The 24183-nt window shown below is 40.1% G+C and overlaps 1 protein-coding gene across 1 annotated transcript in view; it reads right to left on the reverse strand.

Moving 5' to 3' along the window:
• Positions 1–24183, reverse strand: part of KLHL1 (kelch like family member 1) — a 248207-nt gene that overhangs the window by 25641 nt on the left and 198383 nt on the right. The window contains exons 7-8 of the mRNA XM_068150261.1: positions 23252–23476; positions 3367–3529 (exon numbers count right to left, since the gene is read on the reverse strand). Coding sequence (XP_068006362.1) covers positions 3367–3529; positions 23252–23476 — 388 coding nt within the window. The remainder of the gene's footprint in view (positions 1–3366; positions 3530–23251; positions 23477–24183) is intronic.

The following is a 24183-nucleotide window of genomic DNA, read 5'->3' on the forward strand; positions in this document are numbered from 1 at the left end:
TTTTTCCCCTCTTCTATCTCTTTCTACCATAAATTTTCTTCAAACACAAGACTTCATTCACACATATATCATTAAATATATAATTTGTGTGGTTTCTTGAGGTCCTCCAAATGCATATGATAATGTTCCCTTAGGTGACACTTAGGATGGTCTTAAAATTTAAATAGTGTGTTCCTGCTATTCTACTCCTTTATTCCAGGTTCATCTGCTGGCCATACTATTGCGGGACACAGCCCTAGAGGGAAGAGGGGCCCAGGACAGCTAAACAGTGTTCAAGGATCAACTTCTCTGTGCCCAGGAGGAAAGTGGGAAAGAAGGAAAGAATGCTAGGAGACCTGCCTGGATGAGCAAGGAGCTCCTGGACATGCTGGCGCACACATTAAAAAAAACCTCTACAAGGAGTGGAAAAAAGAACAGCTGGAATGGGAAACATATAAGGAAGCTGCCCAAGCAGAGGAGACCTGGTTAGAAAAGCTAAAGTTCAGTTAGAATTAAATCTAGCCAGGGAGATCAAGAGGAATAGTGAAAATTTCTATAGGTATATTAATGGTAAAAAGAAGACTAGAGAAGGTGTGGGCCCCCTCAGAAAGGAAACAGGTGAGCTGGTGACAAGTGACATGGAGAAGGCTTAGTCTTCAGTGGCAGGGGCTCCAGCCACATTCCCAGAATAATGCAAGATAATGGCAGGAACTGGAAGAAAGAACTGCTCACTGTGAGTGGATATCAGGCTTGTGACCATCTGAAGAACATGAAAGTATTCAAGTCCATGGAACCCAACAGGACACACCCCACAGGTGCTGAGGGAACTGGCAGATGAGGTTGCTAAATGGCTCTCTATCATATTCCAAAAGTCATGACAGTCCAGGGAAGTCCCCACTGACTGGAAAAGGAGAAACATAACTCTCATTTTCAAAAAGGGAAAGAGAGATGACCCAGGGAACCATAGGCCAGTCAGTCGCACCTCTGTGCCCAGTAAGATCAAGGAGCAGATCCTCAAGGAAGGACTGCTGAGGCAGAAGAATAACAAAGAGGGGACTAAGTACAATCAGCACGGCTTCACCAAGGGCAAATCCTGCCTGACAAACCTGATGGACTTCTATGACAAGGTTACAACATGAATGAATGAATGAAAGTTGAGCAACTGATGTAGTTTACCTGGACCCAAGCAAAGCCTTTGACACTGTCCCGCACCACATCCTGGTCTCCAAACTGGTGCAGAATGGGTTTGTTGGATGGACCATTCAGTGGATAAAGAACTGGCTTGATGGCTGCACCCAAAGTGTGGCTGTCAATGGGTCCGTGTCCAAGTGGAGGCCAGTGACAGATGGAGTCCCTCAGGGATCAGTCCTGGGAACAGTCTTGTTTAACATCTTGTTGGTGTCATGGACAGAGGCATTGAGTGCACCCTCAGCAGGTTTGCTGATGACACCAAGCTGTGTGGTGTGGCAGACATGCTGGAGGGAAGGGATGGCATCCAGAGGGACCTTGACAGGCTGGAGAGGTGGGCCCAAGCCAACCTCATGAGGTTCAACAAGACCAAAGGCAAGGTCCTTCATCTCGGTCAGGGCAATCCCAAGCACTGATATAGGCTGGGCAGGGACTGGCTTGAGAGCAGCCCTGAAGAAAAGGACTTGGTGGTGCTGGTGGATGAGAAGCTCAACATGAGCCACCACTGTGCACTTGCAGCCCAGAAAGCCAATCACATCCTGGGCTGCATCAAGTGAAGCATAGCCAGCAGGTCGAGGGAAGTGATTCTCCCCCTTTACTCCGTTCTGGTGAGACCCCACCTGGAGTACTGCATTCAGTTCTAGAGTCCCTATTACAGGAAGGATCTGGATGTATTGGAACATATCCAGAGCAGGGCCATGAGGATGATCGGGGGCTGGAGCACCTCTTCTATGAGTACAGATTGAGGGAGTTGGGGCTATTTGGTCTGGAGAAGGATCCAGTGTGACCTTATTGTGGACTTCCAGTATTTGAAGGTGCCTACAAGAAAGCTGGTAAGGGACTTTTTAGGGTGTCAGGTAGTGATAGGACTAGGGGGAATGGAACAAAACTAGAAACAGTAGATTCAGATTGGACGTTAGGAAGTTCTTTACCATGAGGCTGGTGAGACACTGGAACACATTGCCCAGGGAGGTGGTAGAAGTCTCGTCCCTGGAGGTTTTCAAGGCCAGGCTGGATGTGGCTCTTGAGCATTCTGATCTAGTGTGAGGTGTCCCTGCCCCTGGCAGGGGGTTGGACTTAGATGATACTTGGTGTCCCTTCCAACCCTAACAATTCTATGATTCTATAATCCTTTATTTTCCAGTAGCAATAATGTATGAAGAAACTATCATTGTAGAAGTTTTCCTTCCTCCATTGTGCCCACTGGTCCCAAGAGATTATTTACTGCCTGCTCTTTGTTTACATTCTGTTGTCGACAGTGGGATTCATCTTCCTTGCTTAAATATCAAAACCATCTAAGTCAGAATATGAAACAATCCTCAAGAGAAAAATGAGTGCCTAATAGGAGAATTCATGCTGTCCTGACATAAATGTCTAAAATAAGTAAGACAAATTATATCCTAAATGTACATAGTCCTGCCATTTTTCATATGGTGACCTTAAGGTGACTGAGTTATTTGTAGATTTTTGTACAAAAATAACTGAAGTTATATGTGAATTCCTCCCCCACCTGTAAATTATTACAGTTCACACCATATTCTTTTTAAGCACATAGATAAAAGTATTTTAAAAGTGCTAAGCAAAAAGCAATACATTCTACATTACTATAAAATGAGGTTTAATGTGTCACATTCAAATTTTAAAAAGTGAAAGTTATAAAAGGGAAACATAAGATTTGAATATAGTTAGAATTAAAAGTCTAATGTAGACAGATTGTTTTGTCAAGAATCACATTTCTGCTTGCTTGCTGCGTGAATGCAGTTACCATCAGAAAAAGGTTTCATGGGTCAGTGGCTGAAGCAAGGTACAAAATGCATGTACAACAAAACTTATCCCTGGGTATGTGGCTATATTAGAGTCATAAACTCAGGTGGTTAACTAGAATATATAAAAGTTAGATAAGTCAACTCACAATTTGTCCTGAAGTGGTTTATACCACACATAACAAAATATCGGGTCTATATTCTCAAGCATTTGATATTAATAATAAACAAAAATAATATGGAAAAAATATATAAATTACTTATTTCAAACAAATATAAAAGCCAGGAGATACAGGAGGGTGTGCACAACTGCATCTACATTTTTTTTTAAAGACACCCTCTATTTCAGTATGGTTAAAGTTATTTACTGCTGTGTGCCACAGTTATTCATCCCTCCAGGAAATGTGTTTCGACCATGTAAGAATACCCTACTCACTTGCCATTTAATGCTGCTACTCCAACAGTGCTTCTGGCAATTGACATACTTGCCACAAATGTCCACTGCTGACTTTGAGGGTCCCATCTCTCAACTGTATTCAAGTAACTCCAACCATCATGTCCACCCACTGCATAAATAGGCCCTTCAAGCACTGTAACTCCTAAAATGGAGGAGAGAGAGAAGATAAAAGCGTACTTTATCAATGGTAAAAAAAAATAAATATCCAAAACACAGCCAACAAATGAACTTGCATATCCAAAGTGAAAACGGGAACACCAACTTGAAATCTAATTAATTAAGGACTAAAAATAGGAATAAAATCCCATATGGCTTTCTGAAAAACTGGTCTTGTCAAACAAACCTAATAACCTGTCAATGATTTCTGTATATTGTTTAACTTAGTGTCTCATAATATTCTGCTCATTAATTTGCCCTTTAGGATATCAGCAAAGCACATAATAAATAAATTATGGATGGAATATCTGATAGATTTCAAGTTATTGTCAACCTAAGGGGAATTTCACTATAAGCAACCTGAATGGGATTTTACTGAAAGGAATTACTTCTATCAAAGTTCCATGGGGAAGGGAAAGAATTTTGAAGTTTTCAGCATTTTTGTCAGTTATGTAGAATAAAATATAAGAATTTTCACTCATGGGAAGCTCGGTGGTCTGGTACAGAATCAAAAAATATTTTTGAAGGCTCAAGCAACTAGCTTACAGCTGCTTCATCAATTTACTTTATCAAAAGAACAAAAGAGAAAAAAATTGCAAGAGAATGGGTACTTTCATAGGAGGATAATATTGGATTATGAAGATTCTTTTATGTAGTGCAGAAAAGTAAAACAAGATTCATGGAAGTTGTAGTAGGAGAAAATTAAGTAAGAATCAAATTTTTAATTACCCATTTAAAGGTACTGACAAATTCTCTATCTCACAGGATGTTCTGTTAAGATAGAAGGCTCCGGAAGACAAGATAATGCTAAGCACCTTTTGTTCCAATACAGTGAGCTCAGTAATTTCATTTTATGAATCCATGAGCATTATTCTGAAAAATCTCAGTCTAAACTCAATCCTATACCTAAATCAGTATGCTTTTCTTCCACTCCATTTCACATGACCTGAACTCATCACAAAGCCAGAAAAGAGTAACTTGCTAAAAGTTTCAGAGAAAGGTGTTTGTTTGCTTTTTCTTACAGAAAAGTCTATCTTTCATTTACATCAAGGTAATGTTTCCATTTTCTCTGTTTTGTTCTATTTCAGAGAAGTCATTCATCCAAAGCTTAATTTGACTTGAAAATAATATTTATGAATGACTTTGAATAAGTCTCATATAAGTGTTCACAGAAATGTTCCTACATTTTGAATACTGATATGGGGTTTCTTTTTTGTTTGGTGGGTTTGTTTGTGCTTTTTTTTTTGTTGTTGTTGTTTGTTTGTTTTTACTTTAGAAAAGAATTAAAAAATCCTACTAACCCTTACTGACCATCCACAAGAAGGGCTGGATGGAGGAACCTGCAAACTACAGGCCTGTCAGCCTGACCCCAGTGCCAGGGAAAATTATGGAGCAGACCATCCCCGGTCAATCACTGTGCACCTGAAGGACAGCCAAGGGATCAGGCCCAGCCAGCATGGATTTAGGAAGGGCAGATCCTGCCTGACCAACCTGATCTCCTTCTATGATCAGGTGACCGCCTGGTGGATGTGGGAAAGGCTGTGGATGTAGTCTGCCTGGACTTCAGCAAGGCCTTTGACACCATCCCCTACAGCAAACTCCTGGCCAAGCTGTCAGCCCATGGCTTGGACAAGTACATTTTGCGCTGGTTTAGGAACTGGCTGGAGGGCCAAGCCCAGAGAGTGGTGGTAAATGGTGCCACATCCAGCTGGCAGCCAGTCACTAGCGGTGTCCCCCAGGGATCAGTGCTGGACCCCATCCTGTTCAATATATTTACTGATGATCTGGATGAGGGGATTGAGTCCATCATCAGTAAATTTGCAGATGACACCATGTTGGGAGCAGATGTTGATTGGTTTGAGGGTGAAAGGGCTCTCCAGAGGGACCTTGACAGGCTGGACAGATGGGCAGAGTCCAACATGATGACATTCAACAAGTTCAAGTGCTGGGTGCTGCACTTTGGTCACAACAACCCCATGCAGAGCTACAAGGTGGGGTCAGAGTGGATGGAGAGCTGCCAAACAGAAAGGGACCTGGGGGTGCTCATTGACAGCTGGCTGAACATGAGCTAGTGTGCCCAGGTGGCCAAGAAGGTCAATGGCATCCTGGCCTGGATCAGAAATAGTGTGGCCATCAGGAGCAGGGAAGTCATTGTGCCCCTGTACTCTGCACTGGTCAAGCCACACCTTGAGTCCTGTGTTCAGTGCTGGGGTCCTCAGTTTAAGAAGGACATTGAGACACTTGAACGTGTCCAGAGAAGGGCAACAAAGCTGGTGAGAGGCCTTGAGCACAAGCCCTATGAAGAGAGGCTGAGAGAGCTGGGATTGTTTAGCCTGGAGAAGAGGAAGCTCAGGGGAGTCTTTCTTGCTCTCTACAACTACCTGAAGGATGGTTGTAGCCAGGAGGGGATTGGTCTCTTCTCCCAGGCAACCAGCACCAGAACAAGAGGAAACAGTCTCAAACTGTGCCAGGGGAAGTTTAGGCTCGAGGTGAGGAGAAAGTTCTTCACAGAGAGAGACGGTAGCCATTAGAATGGGCTGCCCAGGGAGGTGGTGGAGTTACGGTCCCTGCAGGTGTTCAAGAGGGGATTGGATGGGGCACTTGGTGCCATGGTTTAGTAGCCATGAGGTCGTGGGTGACAGGTTGGACTTGATGATCCTTGAGGTCTTTTCTGACCTTATTGATTCTATGATACTATGAATTTTTCATTCTTATAAAGTCTGAGCCTGATCTTTTGCTGTAGAACTTTCTGTGAACTCATTTTCCAGTTTCTTGTGGTATGAAGAGTCTTCCTTCTAAATGCTTTTAACAACTCATAAGATTCAGCTATTTTTTTTCACACTATTGAAGTGGATATTATATTGAATTAATGATCTATATATAGATCAATGTCCATTTTTCAGAATGCAACCAGTAGCAAACTTGTGGGAAGATGTGTCAGTGTCAGCAGAGAAAATCAGGAAATACTATGCTGCAGTTGTGTGTTTATTGCTTTTTTGTTACTCTTGTATCTAGAGTTACATATATTCCTAAACCCTGAACAAAGATGTTTGCATTGTCAAAAAACATATTTGCTGTAATTTGCTATAACACTGTACTCTTTAGCTTTTCATTTGTATACACTTCACTTAATGCAAAGTTAAATAGAAAATAAAATTGGTTCGATTAAAAATATAATCATATTCAAAGAAAGCTAAGGTATGTGAATGCTTCTCTACAAATTCATGAACATATAATTGGTGTGTAGGTTGCACACAAACTTCTCATATTAGCAGAGTTGTATTATTATGCAATGAATTTTGCAGCAAAACTATGATGCATGTCAAAACACATCTCATCAGTTTTGAAACGTCCACCTTTTACTTCCTCAGCTAGCTTGTTTCTGCTTTCAGTACAATATAAAGATGACACCATCAATTTACACTTTTTATGTCACTCATAATTTCATACTTTTTGACATGTAGGAGTAAAGTAGGAAAGAAGGAAAGAAGGAAAGAATGCTAGGAGACCTGCCTGGATGAGCAAGGAGCTCCTGGACATGCTGGCGCACACACATTAAAAAAAACCTCTACAAGGAGTGGAAAAAAGGACAGCTGGAATGGGAAACATATAAGGAAGCTGCCCAAGCAGAGGAGACCTGGTTAGAAAAGCTAAAGCTCAGTTAGAATTAAATCTAGCCAGGGAGATCAAGAGGAATAGTGAAAATTTCTATAGGTATATTAATGGTAAAAAGAAGACTAGAGAAGGTGTGGGCCCCCTCAGAAAGGAAACAGGTGAGCTGGTGACAAGTGACATGGAGAAGGCTTAGTCTTCAGTGGCAGGGGCTCCAGCCACATTCCCAGAATTCCCAATTTACACTTTTTATGTCACTCATAATTTCATACTTTTTGACATGTCCTTTCATATTTGAGATTTAGTCTCACTTTTTTCCTGCTGAATATTGTCTTCCCAATTATTTCATTTGGTTTTGGTAGAAAAATTGCTTTCCATTATTAAAAATACTGTTCTTCCTTAATTTTAATGGATTTTTAGTTGAAGTTTTATTTTGGTTTTTTTTTTTAATCAAACCTCCCCCAATAATGTCATTGCATTAATGTAACACATTTTCTCTTTGCATTTCCTGCCATACTCTTTAACTGGGCTTTATAACAAAACCTGCATTCACTGAGTTTATAAAACTTGGGTAGAACTATGTGAGATGCATAATTCCTTCAGACTTTTCCCCAATGGTTTTTATATAGAATAGAATAGAATAGAATAGAATAGAATAGAATAGAATAGAATAGAATAGAATAGAATAGAATAGAATAGAATAGAATAGAATTAACCAGGTTGGAAGAGACCTTTGAGATCATTGAGTCCAACCTATCATCCAACACTAGCATTTATCCCTTGCTGTAGAGTTGTGAACTTATACGAATGCGTGAGAAAGGGCTTAATGTTCTGCATGACGTAAGTGCATTTACAAAGGGAAGTCTGTATTGTAACATAATTAAATTAAAGATAATCAAGATGATTATCTATCTGAATAAAGAAACTGGAAATTGATGGAATGGGATTATTTATTTATTTATTTTATTTGGAAAAAGTAATCATTCTGACATTGAGGGTCTAATTTATCTTATCCATCTTTTAACTGAATTGACTTTCAAGTTTCATGACATTCCTGCAAAGTACCTGTAGAGTACTTTCACTTTGCAGGTTCTCATACAGTTCCTGGAAAACTGAGGCTAGTAACTCAACTATGAGGTTTTCTTTTAGGAAAGGAAACAACTGTTCTTAATAGGTGCTAAGTTTTCTATAACACATTGACTAGTTAGGTGCAGTAAGTATGCTACAAAAAAAAACATCTTACTGCTTTCCTGAAAATGATTACAAGCTTAATAACTCAATGTTTGTTATTTATTCACTCATACAGAAGTCATTACCTATTAAACTTCATTTCCTGTAAAAAAAGATGGGGGTTTTGGGAATATGTATTGTGGTGGGTGGAAGGGTAAGGCCAAGAAGCCTCCTCCCTTCCCCCTTGTAAAGTAAAGGGAAAGAAAAATTGAAGGGAAAGAAAAAAAACTCACAAGCTGAATTAGCAAAGCAGTGGAGCTATATTTACAAAGCAATGTAGGGTATGCAGGGGAATATTTACAAATTTACAATATCTACAATATATACAAAGATACAACAGAGTAACACAGAAATGAGAGTGACCCCCCTCGGCAGAGAGGGGGTTCCCCACCTCCGCTCTCCCCTCTCTCCCCCCCTTTCCCCAGAATGCGATAGAAAGAGAAAGAAAAGAGAGGAAAAAAAGTTAGAAGCAGTTTGTGTTAATTGGAAAGGAGTTAATACAGGCCTTATCAGTTTTTCAAGGCCAGAGCCTTGGCAGAAAGCCCAGCACAAGACAGAGCTGCTGCATGAAGAAAAGGCGGAAGCAAGACTGATAGAAAAGTCCTGGAAATGTCCAGTTCACTCCCAGTTCCGAAGGTGCTTCCTCCCACTCTCCCAATGAAATTAGTTTAGACTATTCCTTCCGTTTACCAACTTCCGTCCACCATATTCCCTTTCTTAAGGAGGCAACATCAACCGGCCACAGTATAGTCTTGGTTAAAAAGTGTCTTACCAAAATTGTGTATCAACATATTGCTGTTCATCGTACAATCCGAAATTGGCAGATTCTAAAGAAATTATTGAAAACACTAAAATAAACTCTGCAGTCAAGTTGTATATACAGAAAAAAAAAAAAGATAAAAAGAAAAAAAAAGTAAAAAAAAGTACAAGAAAGAAAGATATGTTGCAGCACCAAGAATAACATTTTTTTCCTACCTGCAAAATCATTCACCTAAACATTTAGACTTGGAGATTATAACAGAAAACTGTTTTTTTTTTTCCTCAATGAGATCTAAAAATTAATATTGTCTAGTGTGCAATAGTAGGAATTTTCCTTTTGAATGTCTTCACAAAGCTATGTAGCAAAAATGCTATTATGCCTAATTAGTCGTTGAGATCTTTTTCAATTATTTATACTTAGAGATCGGAATGAGATTTTTAAATTGCTTTTCTGTGATGCTACCAAATAATGGAACGTTGGGTATCCCATTTCTAACTCTGCCTTTCCTTATGTGCAAGACAGACCTAATTTTACAAAGGGGATTTTTTCAAAGTATCAGTTTTTATAAAATAACAGGGAATAAAATTTCACACTGGCACTTGTGGACACAAAACATCAATGAAACAAATTATCCGTGCTGTTGGCTTTACTGTAGCCTCCGCTTTTTGGTATTTCTAGAGGCAGACGTTTAACTGGAAACGATAAACCTGTATCCAACAACTATTTTTTTCTTTTAATAAGAAAATTATCTTTTATGAAGACAGCAGACAGCAGACATATGCTGTATCATGACACTGAAGGTGAGGAGACAATCAAATCAGTGACTTTTTAACCGAGTATTAAACATCCAGACTTCCTTATTTTAAACTTTGCATTTATTTAGTTTCCCAGTAGCTGTGAATTTCTATTTCCTTTCTCACTCACTTCCATGAAAGCATGCTTAATACAATTCTGTATTGCTTCCAACTAACACTGCTGCTTTTCCTTACTCTGTTCATGCCTTCTAAGTCTTAAACCATTTCTATTCCATATGACTGGTGTCAACATTAAAAAGTAATGATGGTACAGTCCAAATTATATTAAATTATGCATGACTTAATTAAACCTACTATTTAATTTTGAGAACCACAACCTTAACTGGGTGTGAAATGCAAGTATTATTCTTTGGATGCTGCATATAGGACTTCCATAGGCTAAGGTGGCACTTAGCGTGTGATAAATTGGAGATTTAGACCTGACCTACCTTCCTTAGTGAATATTCAGTGACACATTGTTGAAAATGCCTCTTCCTATGTTTATTCAGAGGCAGGTATCAATGTGGATTAAAAGAATTATAAAAATATTGCTGCCCTCTTGGGCCAGAAGATATATTGACACGTTAATATAATGCAAATTTATAGAAGACCTGCCTGCCACCTCTTTATTTACATTCAGTTTTGCAGATGAGACACCAGATTCTCATCTCTGCCACACTATTATCTGGAGAACATGACTCAGAAATCATTTTAAGTGTTGCAGTTATGATCTGTAACTCTTTAGTGAATTGGGTCATGATCTACTGCTTAGTAAGGGTGCAATGTACAGTGACAAGGTACTTAATAATTTGGAAAAAAAAAAATACCTGTAATTTTCCTGACAATTAGGAGAAAAATTCAAAGCAAAAATCTAATATACATGCAAATTGATATTGTGGAGAAAATACTTTAAAAGGCTCAGATCCTCGTCTGACAGTGAAAGTTAGCTATAATGGAGTTTCAGGGATATTGTTATTATAAAAAACAATAATTTAGCAGGTACATTGTACTAGTTAATAGTCCATAAAAGAAAGGGTAAACAGCGCAGCTATGCCAGAGCTCTTGTTTGCTCTTTTTCTGTGCCCAGAAATCACCACATACAGAGAGGGAACACGTCTCCAGCACAGCATGGCCTTGTAAGATGATGATCTGCCTAGAAAGATTTACCATTGCAGAAAAGCAAGACATTTCCTAGATCTTGACTAAGAGAACCTTTGTGGCACAAGAACTTTTCTCTTTAAGCTGTTTTATTTTCCATTCTAGTCATACTGTTAAATTAATACCAGTGAATAATCTTTTGTATGAGAATCTAAATGAAGAAGGGACAGATTAAAGGTGGAAACTGTTTTTTTCCTGTGAATAACAGTCATGAAGATTTATCTTTGCATTCATGAATCATATATATGATATATGAATGTGTTCTTCATGACCAACACTATTTCAGGGTCCAAACGATCTCATATTTCCAGCATGAGCAGAATATTCTGGAGATTTGACATGTAAAACACATGAAACTTGCAGCTCTGTTGATTTAAGAGTGATTCAAACAGATATCATGTATCTAATTATCCAACAATTAAGTTGCATTTATCTAGAGATGTGGAATGACTTGCCCATTGCAGCAGAATTTGGTCAGTATTATATGAGCATGGTAGTATTCATGACTGTACTATTCTCAGTTGTCAGTATGATATAATAAAGTAGTACCTTTAAAAGTGTCCTATATCCAATATTCTAGCTTTTGGCACTGTAGCAAACACTCTACAAAATACATCTTTCTAGAATTCTAGTTGTTGGTGCAAAATAACTTACAGCACTTTTGGGAAAACACATTAATCATAAATACAGTTTCATCATACCAGTGGAGTATGATTCACTTTAAGATCAGCCTGTTAGTTTCAAAGCTAATTCTATTCTCCTCATTCTACTGATATTTCATTCCACCTGCCTTTAATCTCTCCTCCCATTCAGAAGAACACTGCAGTTTTGAATCTCCCCTGTTGTTCAAAATGGAATCCCAGACACTCATGCATCTGTTTATTTATATTTGTACTTTTTTTCTTTCCCCATAGCACTTTTTTCTACATACACTCAACATACATAACAATCAGAATTATTTTCCTATATATATTGAAAGAAGGAGACTCATTAACTTTTCCAGTAACTTCTGATATTAGTCTGTTGTAAGTAAGTAATTTCACCTCAACAGTATTTAAACAAAACAAAAGAAACCTGAACTCACCCAACCAAAAAAAAACAAACAATCAAAACAAAACCACAAACAACAAAAATAACACACCACCAAAACCCAACCAAACAACAAGCAAGCAAACAAACCAAAACAACAAAACAACCCCTCCTTAGTTTTATTTGGTTTGGAAGAGGTGAATTTGTCATTTTTGCCTACTGTGTAGCCCAGCAATTGTGGTACATATAGAAAGATGCAATCCTGCAATCTAATGGAGAAAGAATGAAAAGGATCCCATTTACTCTCTGTATTTTTATAGTTTAGTTTATAGCAACCATGGATGTAACTGTTAAGCTTTAATTTATAGTTGGAGCCTACTTTAGTGGTTTCCACCATGTCTTGAATGCTTTTTTTGATTGATTGTAACTCCATAGACAAACATGTATTTACTGGGGCTTCAGCGCTATCTAAACTAGCATCATCACTTATCTGCCTTGGCAAAAGTTTTAAAAATAAAAGAAAGTCAAACTCTTACTGATTTGAAAATTATCCATTAGTCTACATTCAAAGATATCATCAGGTTTTCAGTGCTGACCAAGCGATAATCTACGTCTCATAAGGTTCTATGATAAAAGGTAAAACTCTGACTTTATACTTAACTGGTTTTGCTACAATGCTGTGCATCTGATACATTCTGTTCACAAATTCTCTAGCCTTCTAGCCTGTGTTTTCATGGTGAAAGTGCTTTAAAAAAATGTTCATAAAACCAATTCTTTAAAGTCTCCATTTCCAAAGAAAGTTTATTTAAACTAAAATTAAGGTGCCAACTCTCCATATTAGAATCAGAGAATCTTAGAATTATTAGGGTTGGAAGGGACCACAAGGATCATCTAGTTCCAACCCCCCTGCCATGGGCAAGGACACCTCACACTAGATCAGGAAGCTCAGAGCCACATCCAGACTGGCCTTGAAAACCTCCAGGGATGAGACTTCTACCACCTCCTGGAGCAACCGGTTCCAGTGTCTCACCACCCTCATGGTAAAGAACTTCTTCCTTACATCCAATCTACCATTACCCATTTCTAGTTTTGCTCCATTCCGCCTAGTCATATCACTCTGATGCCCTAAAAAGTCCCTCTCAAGCTTTCTTGTTAGCCCTCTTCAGATACTGGAAGGCCACAATAAGGTGACCTTGGAGCCTTCTCTCCTCCAGACTGAGTAGCCCCAACTCCCTCAGTTTGTCCTCATAGGAGAGGTGCTTCAGCCCTCTGATCATCCTTGTGGCCCTCCTCTGGACACATTCCAATACATCCAGATCCTTCCTGTAGAACTGAATGCAGTACTCCAGGTGGGGTCTCACCAGAGTGGAGTAGAGGGGGAGAATCACCTCCCTCGACCTGCTGGCTATGCTTCTCTTGATGCAGCCCAGGATGTGATGGACTTTCTGGGCTGAGTGCACAGTGGTGGCTCATGTTGAGGTTCTCATCCACCAGCACCACCAAGTCCTTTTCTTCAGGGCTGCTCTCAAGCCAGTCATTGCCCATTCTGTATCAGTGCTTGGGATTGCCCCAACTCAGATGCAGGACCTTGCCTTTGGTCTTGTTGAACCTCATGAGGTTGCCATGGGCCCACCTCTCCAGCCTGTCAAGGTCCCCCTGGATGCCATCCCTTCCCTCCAGCATGTCTGCCACACCACACAGCTTGGTGTCATCAGCAAATTTGTTGAGGGTGCACTCAAAGCCACTGTCCATGACACCAACAAAGATGTTAAACAAGACTGTTCCCAGGACTGATCCCTGAGGAACTCCACTCATCACTGGCCTCCACTTGGACATGGACCCATTGACAGCCACACTTTGGGTGCAGCCATCAAGCCAGTTCTTTATCCACTCAATGGTCCATCCATCAAATCCATTCTGCACCAGTTTGGAGACCAGGATGTGGTGCGGGACAGTGTTGAAGGCTTTCCTTGGGTCCAGGTAAACTACATCAGTTGCTCAACTTTCATTTATTCATGTTGTAACTTTGTCATAGAAGTCCACCAGGTTTGTCAGGCAGGATTTGCCCTTGGTGAAGCTGTGCTGATTGTACTCAGTCACCCCTCTGTTACTGTTCTGCCTCAGCAGTCCTTCCAGGAGGATCTACTCCTTGATCTTACTGGGCACAGAGGTGCGACTGACTGGCCTATGGTTCCCTGGGTCATCCCTCTTTCCCTTTTTGAAAATGAGAGTTATGTTTCCTCTTTTCCAGTCAGTGGGGACTTCCCTGGACTGTCATGACTTTTGGAATATGATAGAGAGCCATTTAGCAACCTCATCTGCCAGTTCACTCAGTACCTGTAGGTGTATCTCATCGTGTCCCATGGACTTGAACACTTTCATGTTCTTCAGATGGTCATGAACCTGATATTCACTCACCATGGGCAGTTCCTTCTTCCGGTCCCTGCCATTGTCTTCTGTTATTGTGGGAGTATGTCTGGAGCCCTTGCAGTGAAGACTGAGTTAAAGAAGTCAGTGAGAACCTCAACCTCTCCATGTCACTTGTCACCAGTTCACCTGTTTCCTTTCTGAGTGGGCATGAGGGAACCCAGCAGAGCATGAGACTCTGTATGCCGAGACTGTGGGTTCAAGCTGGCAGTGGGCAGCAGTGTCCTCTCTTTTATACCCTAGCTGGGCAGGGAGGGTGGAGTGGAACAGACTCAGTTTCCCAGGGGGAAAATGCCCTGCAGGGAGGGCAAAGCACTCACAAGCCCTCCACCCTGTTTTCAGGATGGGCGTTAACCCACCACATCCCTCCAGCCGATGTCAGAAATCTCCCACAAGGACCAGGGCTTGTGAACGTGAAGCCACTTCTGTTTGCCTTTGGAGTGCTTCATGTGCGTGGTTCTGCTTGTCAGGTGGCCTATAGCAGACCCTTACAGTAACATCACCTTCCTGTCTCCCCCTTAATCTTCACCCATATGCTCTCAACCAGCTCATCATCCTTGCCCAGGTGGAGCTCCACTGATTCCAGATGGTCACTCATATAGAGAGCAACAACACCTCCTCCCCTCCTACCTTGTCTTTCATTCCTGAAGAGCTTGTATCCATCTATCCCTACATTCCAGTCTTGGGAATCATCCCAACGAGTTTCAGTAATAGCCACTATGTCACAGCATCCTAGCAGCACAGTGGCCCTTAATTCACCCTGTTTATTGCCCAAGCTGTGTGCATTTGCATAGAGGCACTTGAGCAGTGCTGGCCGTGCCACCCTCTTCGGTGAATCCCCCTTGATTCCCTTGGGGTGTCCCAGTGCTTCATCCTTGGCTTGCCTCGGGGCAACAAATTGAGAGCCCTTGCTAGCATTCCACCCCTCTGCCTCTGGTGAGCTGCCCCAATGTTTGTCACAGGCAAGAATTAGATTAACAACCCCTTCCCCCTTCAAATCTAGTTTAAAGCTCTATCAATGAGCCCTGCCAAGTCCTCATAAACTGCATCTTCAATCTACATATTTTTATTGTAATGAAATGTTCATTATAAATTTCTGGTATCAACCCATGTGTTACTTTTGTTTTTTCCTTCCCTTGTTGCAATGTGATTAAGCATTGTTATGCTATTATGGACCTATCAAGGTCTCTAGTATTTCCACTGAAGGCATATTTTAAAAATCTGACAAAATGCTCGAAATCTATAGTTAAAAAATGACTTTTTTTCTTTATTTCATCAAGTGAAAGCAAAGGAATAAAAATATTTTATTCATGACAATTCATTTGCAGAATTTTTATTATCTAGAATAAATTGATTTTAATAATTGATTTTTACCCACTTCAAAAAGGAATAATTCTACCAGTGTTAAATAGCTCAGTGCATGCTTCATAGTTTCATAGTTTAATTCAGGGTTGGAAGGGACCACAAGGATCATCTAGTTCCAACCCCCCTGCCATGGGGGACACCCCACACTAGATCAGGCTGGACAGAGCCTCATCCAGCCTGCTCTTAAACACCCCCAGGGACGGGGCCTTGACCACCTCCCTGGACAACACATTCCAGGGTTTCACCACTCTCATGGTGAAGAACCTCCTCCTCACATCCAGCCTGAATCTCCCCACCTCCAGCTTCATTCCATTCCCCCTAGTCCTATCACTACCTGAGATCCTGAGAAGTCCTTCCCCAGCCCTCCTGTAGGCCCCCCTCAGATACTGGAAGACCACAATTAGGTCTCCTCGGAGCCTTCTCTTCTGCAGACTGTACAGCCCCAACTCCTTCAGTCTGTCCTCATAGGAGAGGTGCTCCAGCCCTCTGATCATCCTTGTGGCCCTTCTCTGGACACGTTCCAGCACCTCCACATCCCTCTTGTAATAGGGGCTCCAGAACTGGACACAGTACTCCAGGTGGGGTCTCACCAGGGCTGAGTAGAGGGGGAGGATCACCTCCCTCGACCTGCTAGCCACACTTCTCCTGATGCAGCCCAGGATCTGATTGGCTTTGCGGGCTGCAAGTGCACACTGAGAGCTCATGTTGAGCTTTTTGTCCACCAGCACATGCTTCCTACTACGTTACCTCTAGATTTAAGATTTTATGTATTTCGTGTAAATAAATTAGATGTACATTTTTAATTGTATTTAAATAGAAGTTTTTCTACAATTTTATTACGTCCTTTGTTTTAGTTTTGTATCTTAAAAAGTTTGTTAGGAACACACATTTTTGGCATTTCTCAAAATCTATGTACACATATGAATAAACGCCCAATACCACACCCTTGTATTTCTTTCTAAAAGTTCTAGTGCAACTCATTATTGGAATCCAAGTTGTCTTTGTTTTACTAGAGTTATAAATTACGTTTTATTATTATTGTTTTCCATAAAGAATTCTAGGTTAACACACTTCTGAAGCTAACAAGTCCAAGATATATTTACCTAATATACCTACACTACGAAATAATTTTATTAATATTTAATTAACTCTTTCATTTTTTTCTTGTACTTGGGTAGCATGGAAAACAACATTAAAATTGTTCCCAGAAAGAAGCAACCTGGATTTTAAAAAGAAACAAACAAAAAACAACAAAACCCCACAAACCAAAAAGAAAATAACTTCTTTTTTTTTTTTACTTTTTCCATAGGCCAAGACTGAAGCTTTTATTGTAGTAATATTTGGTAGAAAATTCTCAAATCTAGCTGAACCTGAATTTTAGTATGTTGATATATAAAAGAAAAAAGTTATGCAGTGTCCAAATACTTACTGCAGGAGGATATGGGAATATGTCACCTTATTTGTTATATTCTACTGTATATATTCCTACTTAGGGGGATGAATCCTATCCTAAATTCTTAGCTGCCTAGAACTGCAGAGTGTTTAGATATGATGTAAGCTATCACAAACATTAAAAATATTTAATGAATAATAATATATTTTTGAAATATAAAAATTCCTTGGAAAGCACCTCATTAATTTTAAATCATTGACACAGAAAATGATATGCTTTTAAAACTAGTTAAAGTAAGATTATAATTTAATGACTTACAAGCTATATAGGTTTAGACTAATTAATGTCTTTACATGTATTTTCCTTCTGAGGTTTACCATGTAGTAAGAATAAAATCAAAGGCAAGATAAATTATATAGAATAGAATAGAATAGAATAGAATAGAATAGAATAGAATAGAATAGAATAGAATAGAATAGAATAGATCAAGTTGGAAGAGACCTTCAAGATCATCGCATCCAATCCATCATCCAACACCATCTAATCAACTAAACCATGCAACCAATCACCCCATCAAGTCTCCTCCTAAACACCCCCAGTGATGGAGACTCCACCACCTCCCTGGGCAGCACATTCCAATGGGCAATAACTCTTTCTATGAAGAACTTCTTCCTAACATCTAGTCTAAACCTCCCCTGGCACAGCTTGAGACTGTGTCCTCTTGTTCTGGTGCTGGTTGCATGGGAGAAGAGACCAGCCCCCGCCTGCCTACAACTTCTCTTCAGGTAGTTGTAGAGAGCAATAAAGTCATCCCTGAGTCTCCAATATTCAATATTGAACATAACATTTTAATGACAATCACATTGTTCACTCTAACTGTCCCTTGGAATACAGTTATATTTTTATTTAGCTGTTTCAGAACAATGTGTTGAAGCCATAACCTGCTGTGCAAACTGAGACTCATAAACTCTTTAGGCACTCTGGGACAATTCTCTCTGGGCAGAATGAATTCTATTTACCCCAGGCCTATATGCTAAATCTTTAGTGGCATTGCACAATTTGCATTAAAATTGGGAATATTATGGCTACAGAAATGAGGGGGGAAATGCTCTCAATGTTGGACCCTAATTCCTCTTCAGGTGTTGAATTATGTCAGGATCATATAAACAAAAGTATTTGGAGCTGATCTTTGAATAGAATAGAATAGAATAGAATAGAATAGAATAGAATAGAATAGAATAGAATAGAATAGACCAGGTTGGAAGAGACCTTCAAGATCATCACGTCCAACCTATCATCCAACACCACCTAATCAACTAACCAATGCAACCAAGCACCCTGTCAAGTCTCCTCCTGAACACCTCCAGTGATGGCGACTCCACCACCTCCCCGGGCAGTCCATTCCAAGGGGCAATCACTCTTTCTGTGTAAAACTTCCTCCTGACCTCCAGCCTGAACTTCCTCTGGCACAGCCTGAGACTGTGTCCTCTTGTTCTGGTGCTGGCTGCCTGGGAGAAGAGACCAACCTCTGCCTGTCTACAAGCTCCCTTCAGGTAGTTGTAGAGAGCAACAAGGTCACCCCTGAGTGTCCTCTTCCCCAGGCTAAGCAGCCCCAGCTCCCTCAGCCTCTCCTCATAGGGATTGTGTTCCAAACTCCTCACCAACTTCATTGCCCTTCTCTGGACTCGTTCCAGCAAGTCAACATCCTTCCTAAACTGAGGGGCCCAGAACTGGACACAGTACTCGAGGTGTGGCCTAACCAGTGCAGTGTACAGGGGCAGAATGACCTCCCTGCTCCTGCTGGCCACACTGTTCCTGATGCAGGCCAGGATGCCATTGGCCCTCTTGGCTGCCTGGGCACACTGCAGGCTCATGTTCAGCCTGCCATCAACCAGCACCCCCAGGTCCCTCTCTGTTTCGGAGCTCTCCAGCCACTCTGACCCCAGCCTGTAGCACTGCATGAGGTTGTTGTAGCCAATGTGCAGAACCCAGCACTTGGATGTGTTAAATCTCATGCCCTTGGACTCTGCCCATCTGTCCAGCCTGTCGAGGTCGCTCTGCAGAGCCTCTCTACCCTCCAGGAGATCAACTCCTGTCCCCAGCTTGGTGTCATCAGCAAATTTACTGATGATGGACTCAATGCCCTCATCCAGATCATCAATAAAGATGTTAAAGAGGATGGGGCCCAGCACTGATCCCTGGGGGACTCCACTACTGACTGGCCGCCAGCTGGATGTGACACCATTCACCACCACTCTCTGGGCTCAGCCCTTCAGCCAGTTCCTAACCCAGCTCAGAGTGCTGCTGTCCAAGCCATGGGCTGACAGCTTGGCCAGGAGTTTGCTATGGGGGACGGTGTCAAAGGCCTTGCTGAAGTCCAGGTAGACTACATCCACAGGCCTCCCCACATCCACCAGGCGGGTCACCTGTTTGTAGAAGGAGATCAGGTTGGTCAGGCAGGACCTGCCCTTCCTAAATCCATTCTGGCTGAGCCTGATCCCTCTTCCATCAGCAATGAATATGTTTACAGCATTTACAGCATTTTCATTCAGACAATTCCAACTGGCAAAATTCTAAAGTTTAAATTAGTTTACGATTGATTCCCTATCTCTTCTCTCTCTCGTTCCCCTCTATGCAGCATATAAAGTCTTTTTATGAAGCAATTCTGCACCCACTTTTCCTATTTCTTTGCTGAATTTATAATCTAAAAACTATTTTATATTTTTTTCCCCTCTTTGTTCTTTCACTGTCTTTCTACATTGCCTATATGGGTTTTGATGAGGTCTTTCTGTTTCATATGTTTTACCTTCATCATAATTTTGTTTGTTCTTTTCATTGCTTTTCTACCTTCTTATTATTCTTTCATACTACATACTGTTTTATGGCCTTCTTGACAGGCATATTAGAATCACTTTTTGTTGAAATAATAGTTTTCAATCCCACAGTCTACCCTATCACTGCCACTACCATAGCTTTCCTTCCTCTTCTATTGGCAGTGCTGAAACTGCCTAGCAGTCCAGCACAGAGCCACAAAGATGATTAAGGGAGTGGAACACCTCCCTTATGAGGAAACTGAGTCTCTCTAGCTTGGAGAGGAGGAGTCGGAGAGGTAACCTCAGTAATGATTATAAATATGTGAAGGGTGAGTGTCATGAGAATTAAGCCTGTCTCTTCGCAGAGATGCCCAATGATAGGACATGGGGCAATGGATGCAAGCTGGAGTACAGAAGGTTCCATACGAATATAAGGAAAAACTTCTTCACTGTGAGGATGACAAAGCCATTCAATACCTCTCTGGGTGCATTCCTCTGTGACTTGCTCTAGGTGATCCTGCACTGCCAGAGGTGTGACCGTTTGAGGCTGTCCCCTTCAGGAAGGGAATATTGTAGTCGGATGTTTGTAAATGAAAAGATGGATCTAAACTAATTTCATTGGTAAATTGGGAGGAACCACCTTCTGACCTGGGAGTGCAGCAGAGTATCATGGGCATTCCTGCACTTTTCTGGACAGTCTGTCTTCCCTCATTCGGTGGCTTTGCAGCTCACAGCGTTCTGGGCTTTCGGCCAAGGCTTGACCTTGAAACTGATAAACTGCAAGGCCTGTATTAACTGCTTTCCAATTAACACATAAGTGCTTCTAACTTTTTTCCTCTTTCCTCTCTTTCTAACCCTCTCTGGGGAAAGGGGGTGAGAAGGGGGAGCAGAGGTGGGGAACCCCCTCAGCAGAGGGGGGGGAAACTCTCATTTCTGTGCTACTTTATTGTATATTTTTGTATATATTGTAAATATTGTAAATTCTGTAAATTCCCCTGCATATCCTATATTGCTTTGTAAATATACAGCACCTACTGCTTTGCTAATTCAGCTGTGAGTTTTTTTTCCTTTCACTTTTCCGGGGGGGAGGGAGGTCTTTCCCTTCCAACCCTACGACACAGAGGGTTTGAATTACATGATCTTTCAAGGTCCCTTCCAGCTCCTAATGTTCTGTTATTCTGTGGTTCTGTGATTCCTAGAGTATGTACTTTCACGACACGATCTGTCAGTTTTCATTTTTCTCATTTCTCATTTCTACATATATCAACTTCTACACATATGTTTTACTGATAATATGAAGACAGAATAAATTGAATTATATTGCCCGCTTGTGACTTCAGTTACATCTGAAATTTTTAGCTGAAGCAAAAAAAAGTCTAAAGGCAAAGTAAAAATTGCAAATTAATTTCTTATTACAAAGGGAATTTACTAAAAGAATAACCTTATAGTAGGTATTTCTGGGGAAAAAAATAGTCAGATGAAAATTCTGCAGCATAAAAATTCAAAAGTGATTCCTCACAATGCCAAAAGACTCAAAGTGGTCAAATGCTATGTGTGCTGCATTTTTTTTCTCCTGCAGAAATCATACCAGTTTCTCTCCAGCCATAACCTCAATATTTCTGAACATGCATTTTTTCGACTGATTGCAAAGGGTTTTCAGTCACGACTCCATCTCTCGTGTCACCAGGAAAAGTTGGTTTCTCTACCAGGTATCCCCTAATGTTTTATTAATAATTTCCTCTGTTACAGCTGAATTTGCTGTATTTTTACACCCTTGAGAACAGCACTGAAACTAATAACAGCTTCTCTAAAATTCTGGAACATTGCTGAAAAATACTTTGCATATATTTCTGGAGCAGTGTAATTAAATTTAAACTTAGGAAACAATTTTAGATCACAGAGCTATTTAGTGTCACGATACCATTTGGTATAGATTCTCATCAATATTTCTCATTTTAAGACATGCTTAACAGAAAAAAAATACATTATACCAGCCACTGTAGAAATGTATGTCCTAGGTGTCAAAAGGTGACAAGGGGGGAAGGTAAAAATACCTTCATTTTGTGAGATACTGAGACAGGAGTACACTTTAGGACTTGCTGTTGATTGGAAACCATGAAAATGGATATAACCTAGTGTGTCTTTCTGTTTGTTTTTCATGATGTTGTAATATCACATCAACTGATTTTAGCAGACCGATGAGCAGTTCTGTTTCTTATGTCTTATGAAAGTTACATTGTAGTAAGTATGTCCTATAGATTCTAAACTCCTTTAAGCAAAATCATTCTACAGTTAAGATTAAAAAAAGAATTGTTCTTGAAACATCATAAAATTATTTATGTAAATGAATAAACCTGAGCTTTTTTCCTATGGTACATATACAAAATACATAACTGACGTGTGTTTTTTTCAAGCAAACAATAGAACTGTGTTTTGTTTGATTTAATAATATCCCCTCCACACCAGATATATATTTCCTTAAGTAGAGAAGAGACATAAAATGTGCTTGGTTAATGCTGATACTGTTATGGACAATAGACTTAAAAAAATCAAACTAAAACAGAACCCAACTTATCTGAAAACAGGCTATGGGAAAAAATTCTCTCAGTCATGATGAAAATATTGCTGCAAATACTTTGTAAAGTGTGTATGTCCATCACTGACACAGTTATACAGCCTTTCTTTTGTGCTATACTGGAAAAATGAAAACACATAATGTTTTGATTAAAAATAAGTAATACCCTGACTGTTTGATAAATAAAGTTGTTCTTTTCAAAATCAGTGCATTTTGTCACTAACTTGTGTAAGTTTCAGAATTTCTTTCCCTGTTCCTTTGTTTTTCATTTTGGTTATTGGTTTTGGGTGGGCTTTTTTTTTTTGTTCCTTTTCCCCAGTATTATTTTGGTAAAGAATAAAACCCAAACAAACAAACAAGAAAAAACAACATATAACCCCTTTAATTTTCTGTAAACTTTTAGTGATTTAACAAGAACAATGGAATCAGTTGGAATCAGTTATTGCTACTGTTCACTTTTCTACAACAGCTCACAAACACTCAGTTTTCCACTAGAAATTATATATCTAAAAAACTATCAGAAAAATCTTTTAAAAACATGGTTTTCCTTACCTAAGCCATGTCTATGTGTTGACATTGGTGGTAACACAGTCCAGGCCTTGGTCTTTGGATTGTAACATTCAACAGTATTTAATGTCTTTAAGCCATCCCGGCCTCCAATGACAAACAGCTTGTCATCGATGACAGCAACACCAAACTGAAGCCTCCTGCCATTCATCACTCCAGCCTGAATCCATATATTTGTTCTGAGATCATACTTTTCAATAGTTGTAGCACCTGATGAGATATAATAATAGGATAATGTACACCAAAAGATATAAAAACTTCAACATTATTTTCTGATTACTTCAAATATCTTGGCAAATATTTTGTTTCTTTAGATAAAGTAGCCCCTGAAATGGAAACATATATACGTATATGTGTACGTGTGTATATATATATATATACGTGTGTGTGTGTGTGTATATGTGACAGAACAAGAGGACACAGTCTCAAGATGTGCCAGGGGAGGTTTAGGCTGGATGTTAGGATGAAATTCTTCACAGAAAGAGTGATTGCCCATTGGAATGGGCTGCCCAGGGAGGTGGTGGAGTCACCACCACTGGAAGTGTTTAAAATAAGACTGAACAAGGCACTTAGTGCCATGGTTTAGTTGATTAGATGTTGTTGGGTGATAGGTTGGACTTGATAATCTCGAAAGTCTTTTCCAACCTGGTTAATTCTGTAATATACATGTGTGTATTAGATATATGTGTGTAGTCTGTGTAACTTTTTTCCTGCTCCAAAGATTGAAAGAAAAACTTAAATGGCCCTTATAGAACAAAGCATTGGCAAGTCTGACTAACAGTATGCTCTAATTTTATGTTGGGTATCTTTTGTTACAGTTCAATGATCTAACTAAGATAAAGTCATTACATTTTATTCCAACATTACATATAGCATAAAAGAAGTCTGTAAAATTACATTATATCTTCAGCAAAGTT

The sequence above is a fragment of the Melanerpes formicivorus genome, unplaced genomic scaffold, assembly GCF_026170545.1.
Source record: "Melanerpes formicivorus ecotype bairdi unplaced genomic scaffold, bMelFor1.0.p_v2 SCAF_1, whole genome shotgun sequence".
Classification (NCBI taxonomy): Eukaryota; Metazoa; Chordata; class Aves; order Piciformes; family Picidae; genus Melanerpes; species Melanerpes formicivorus.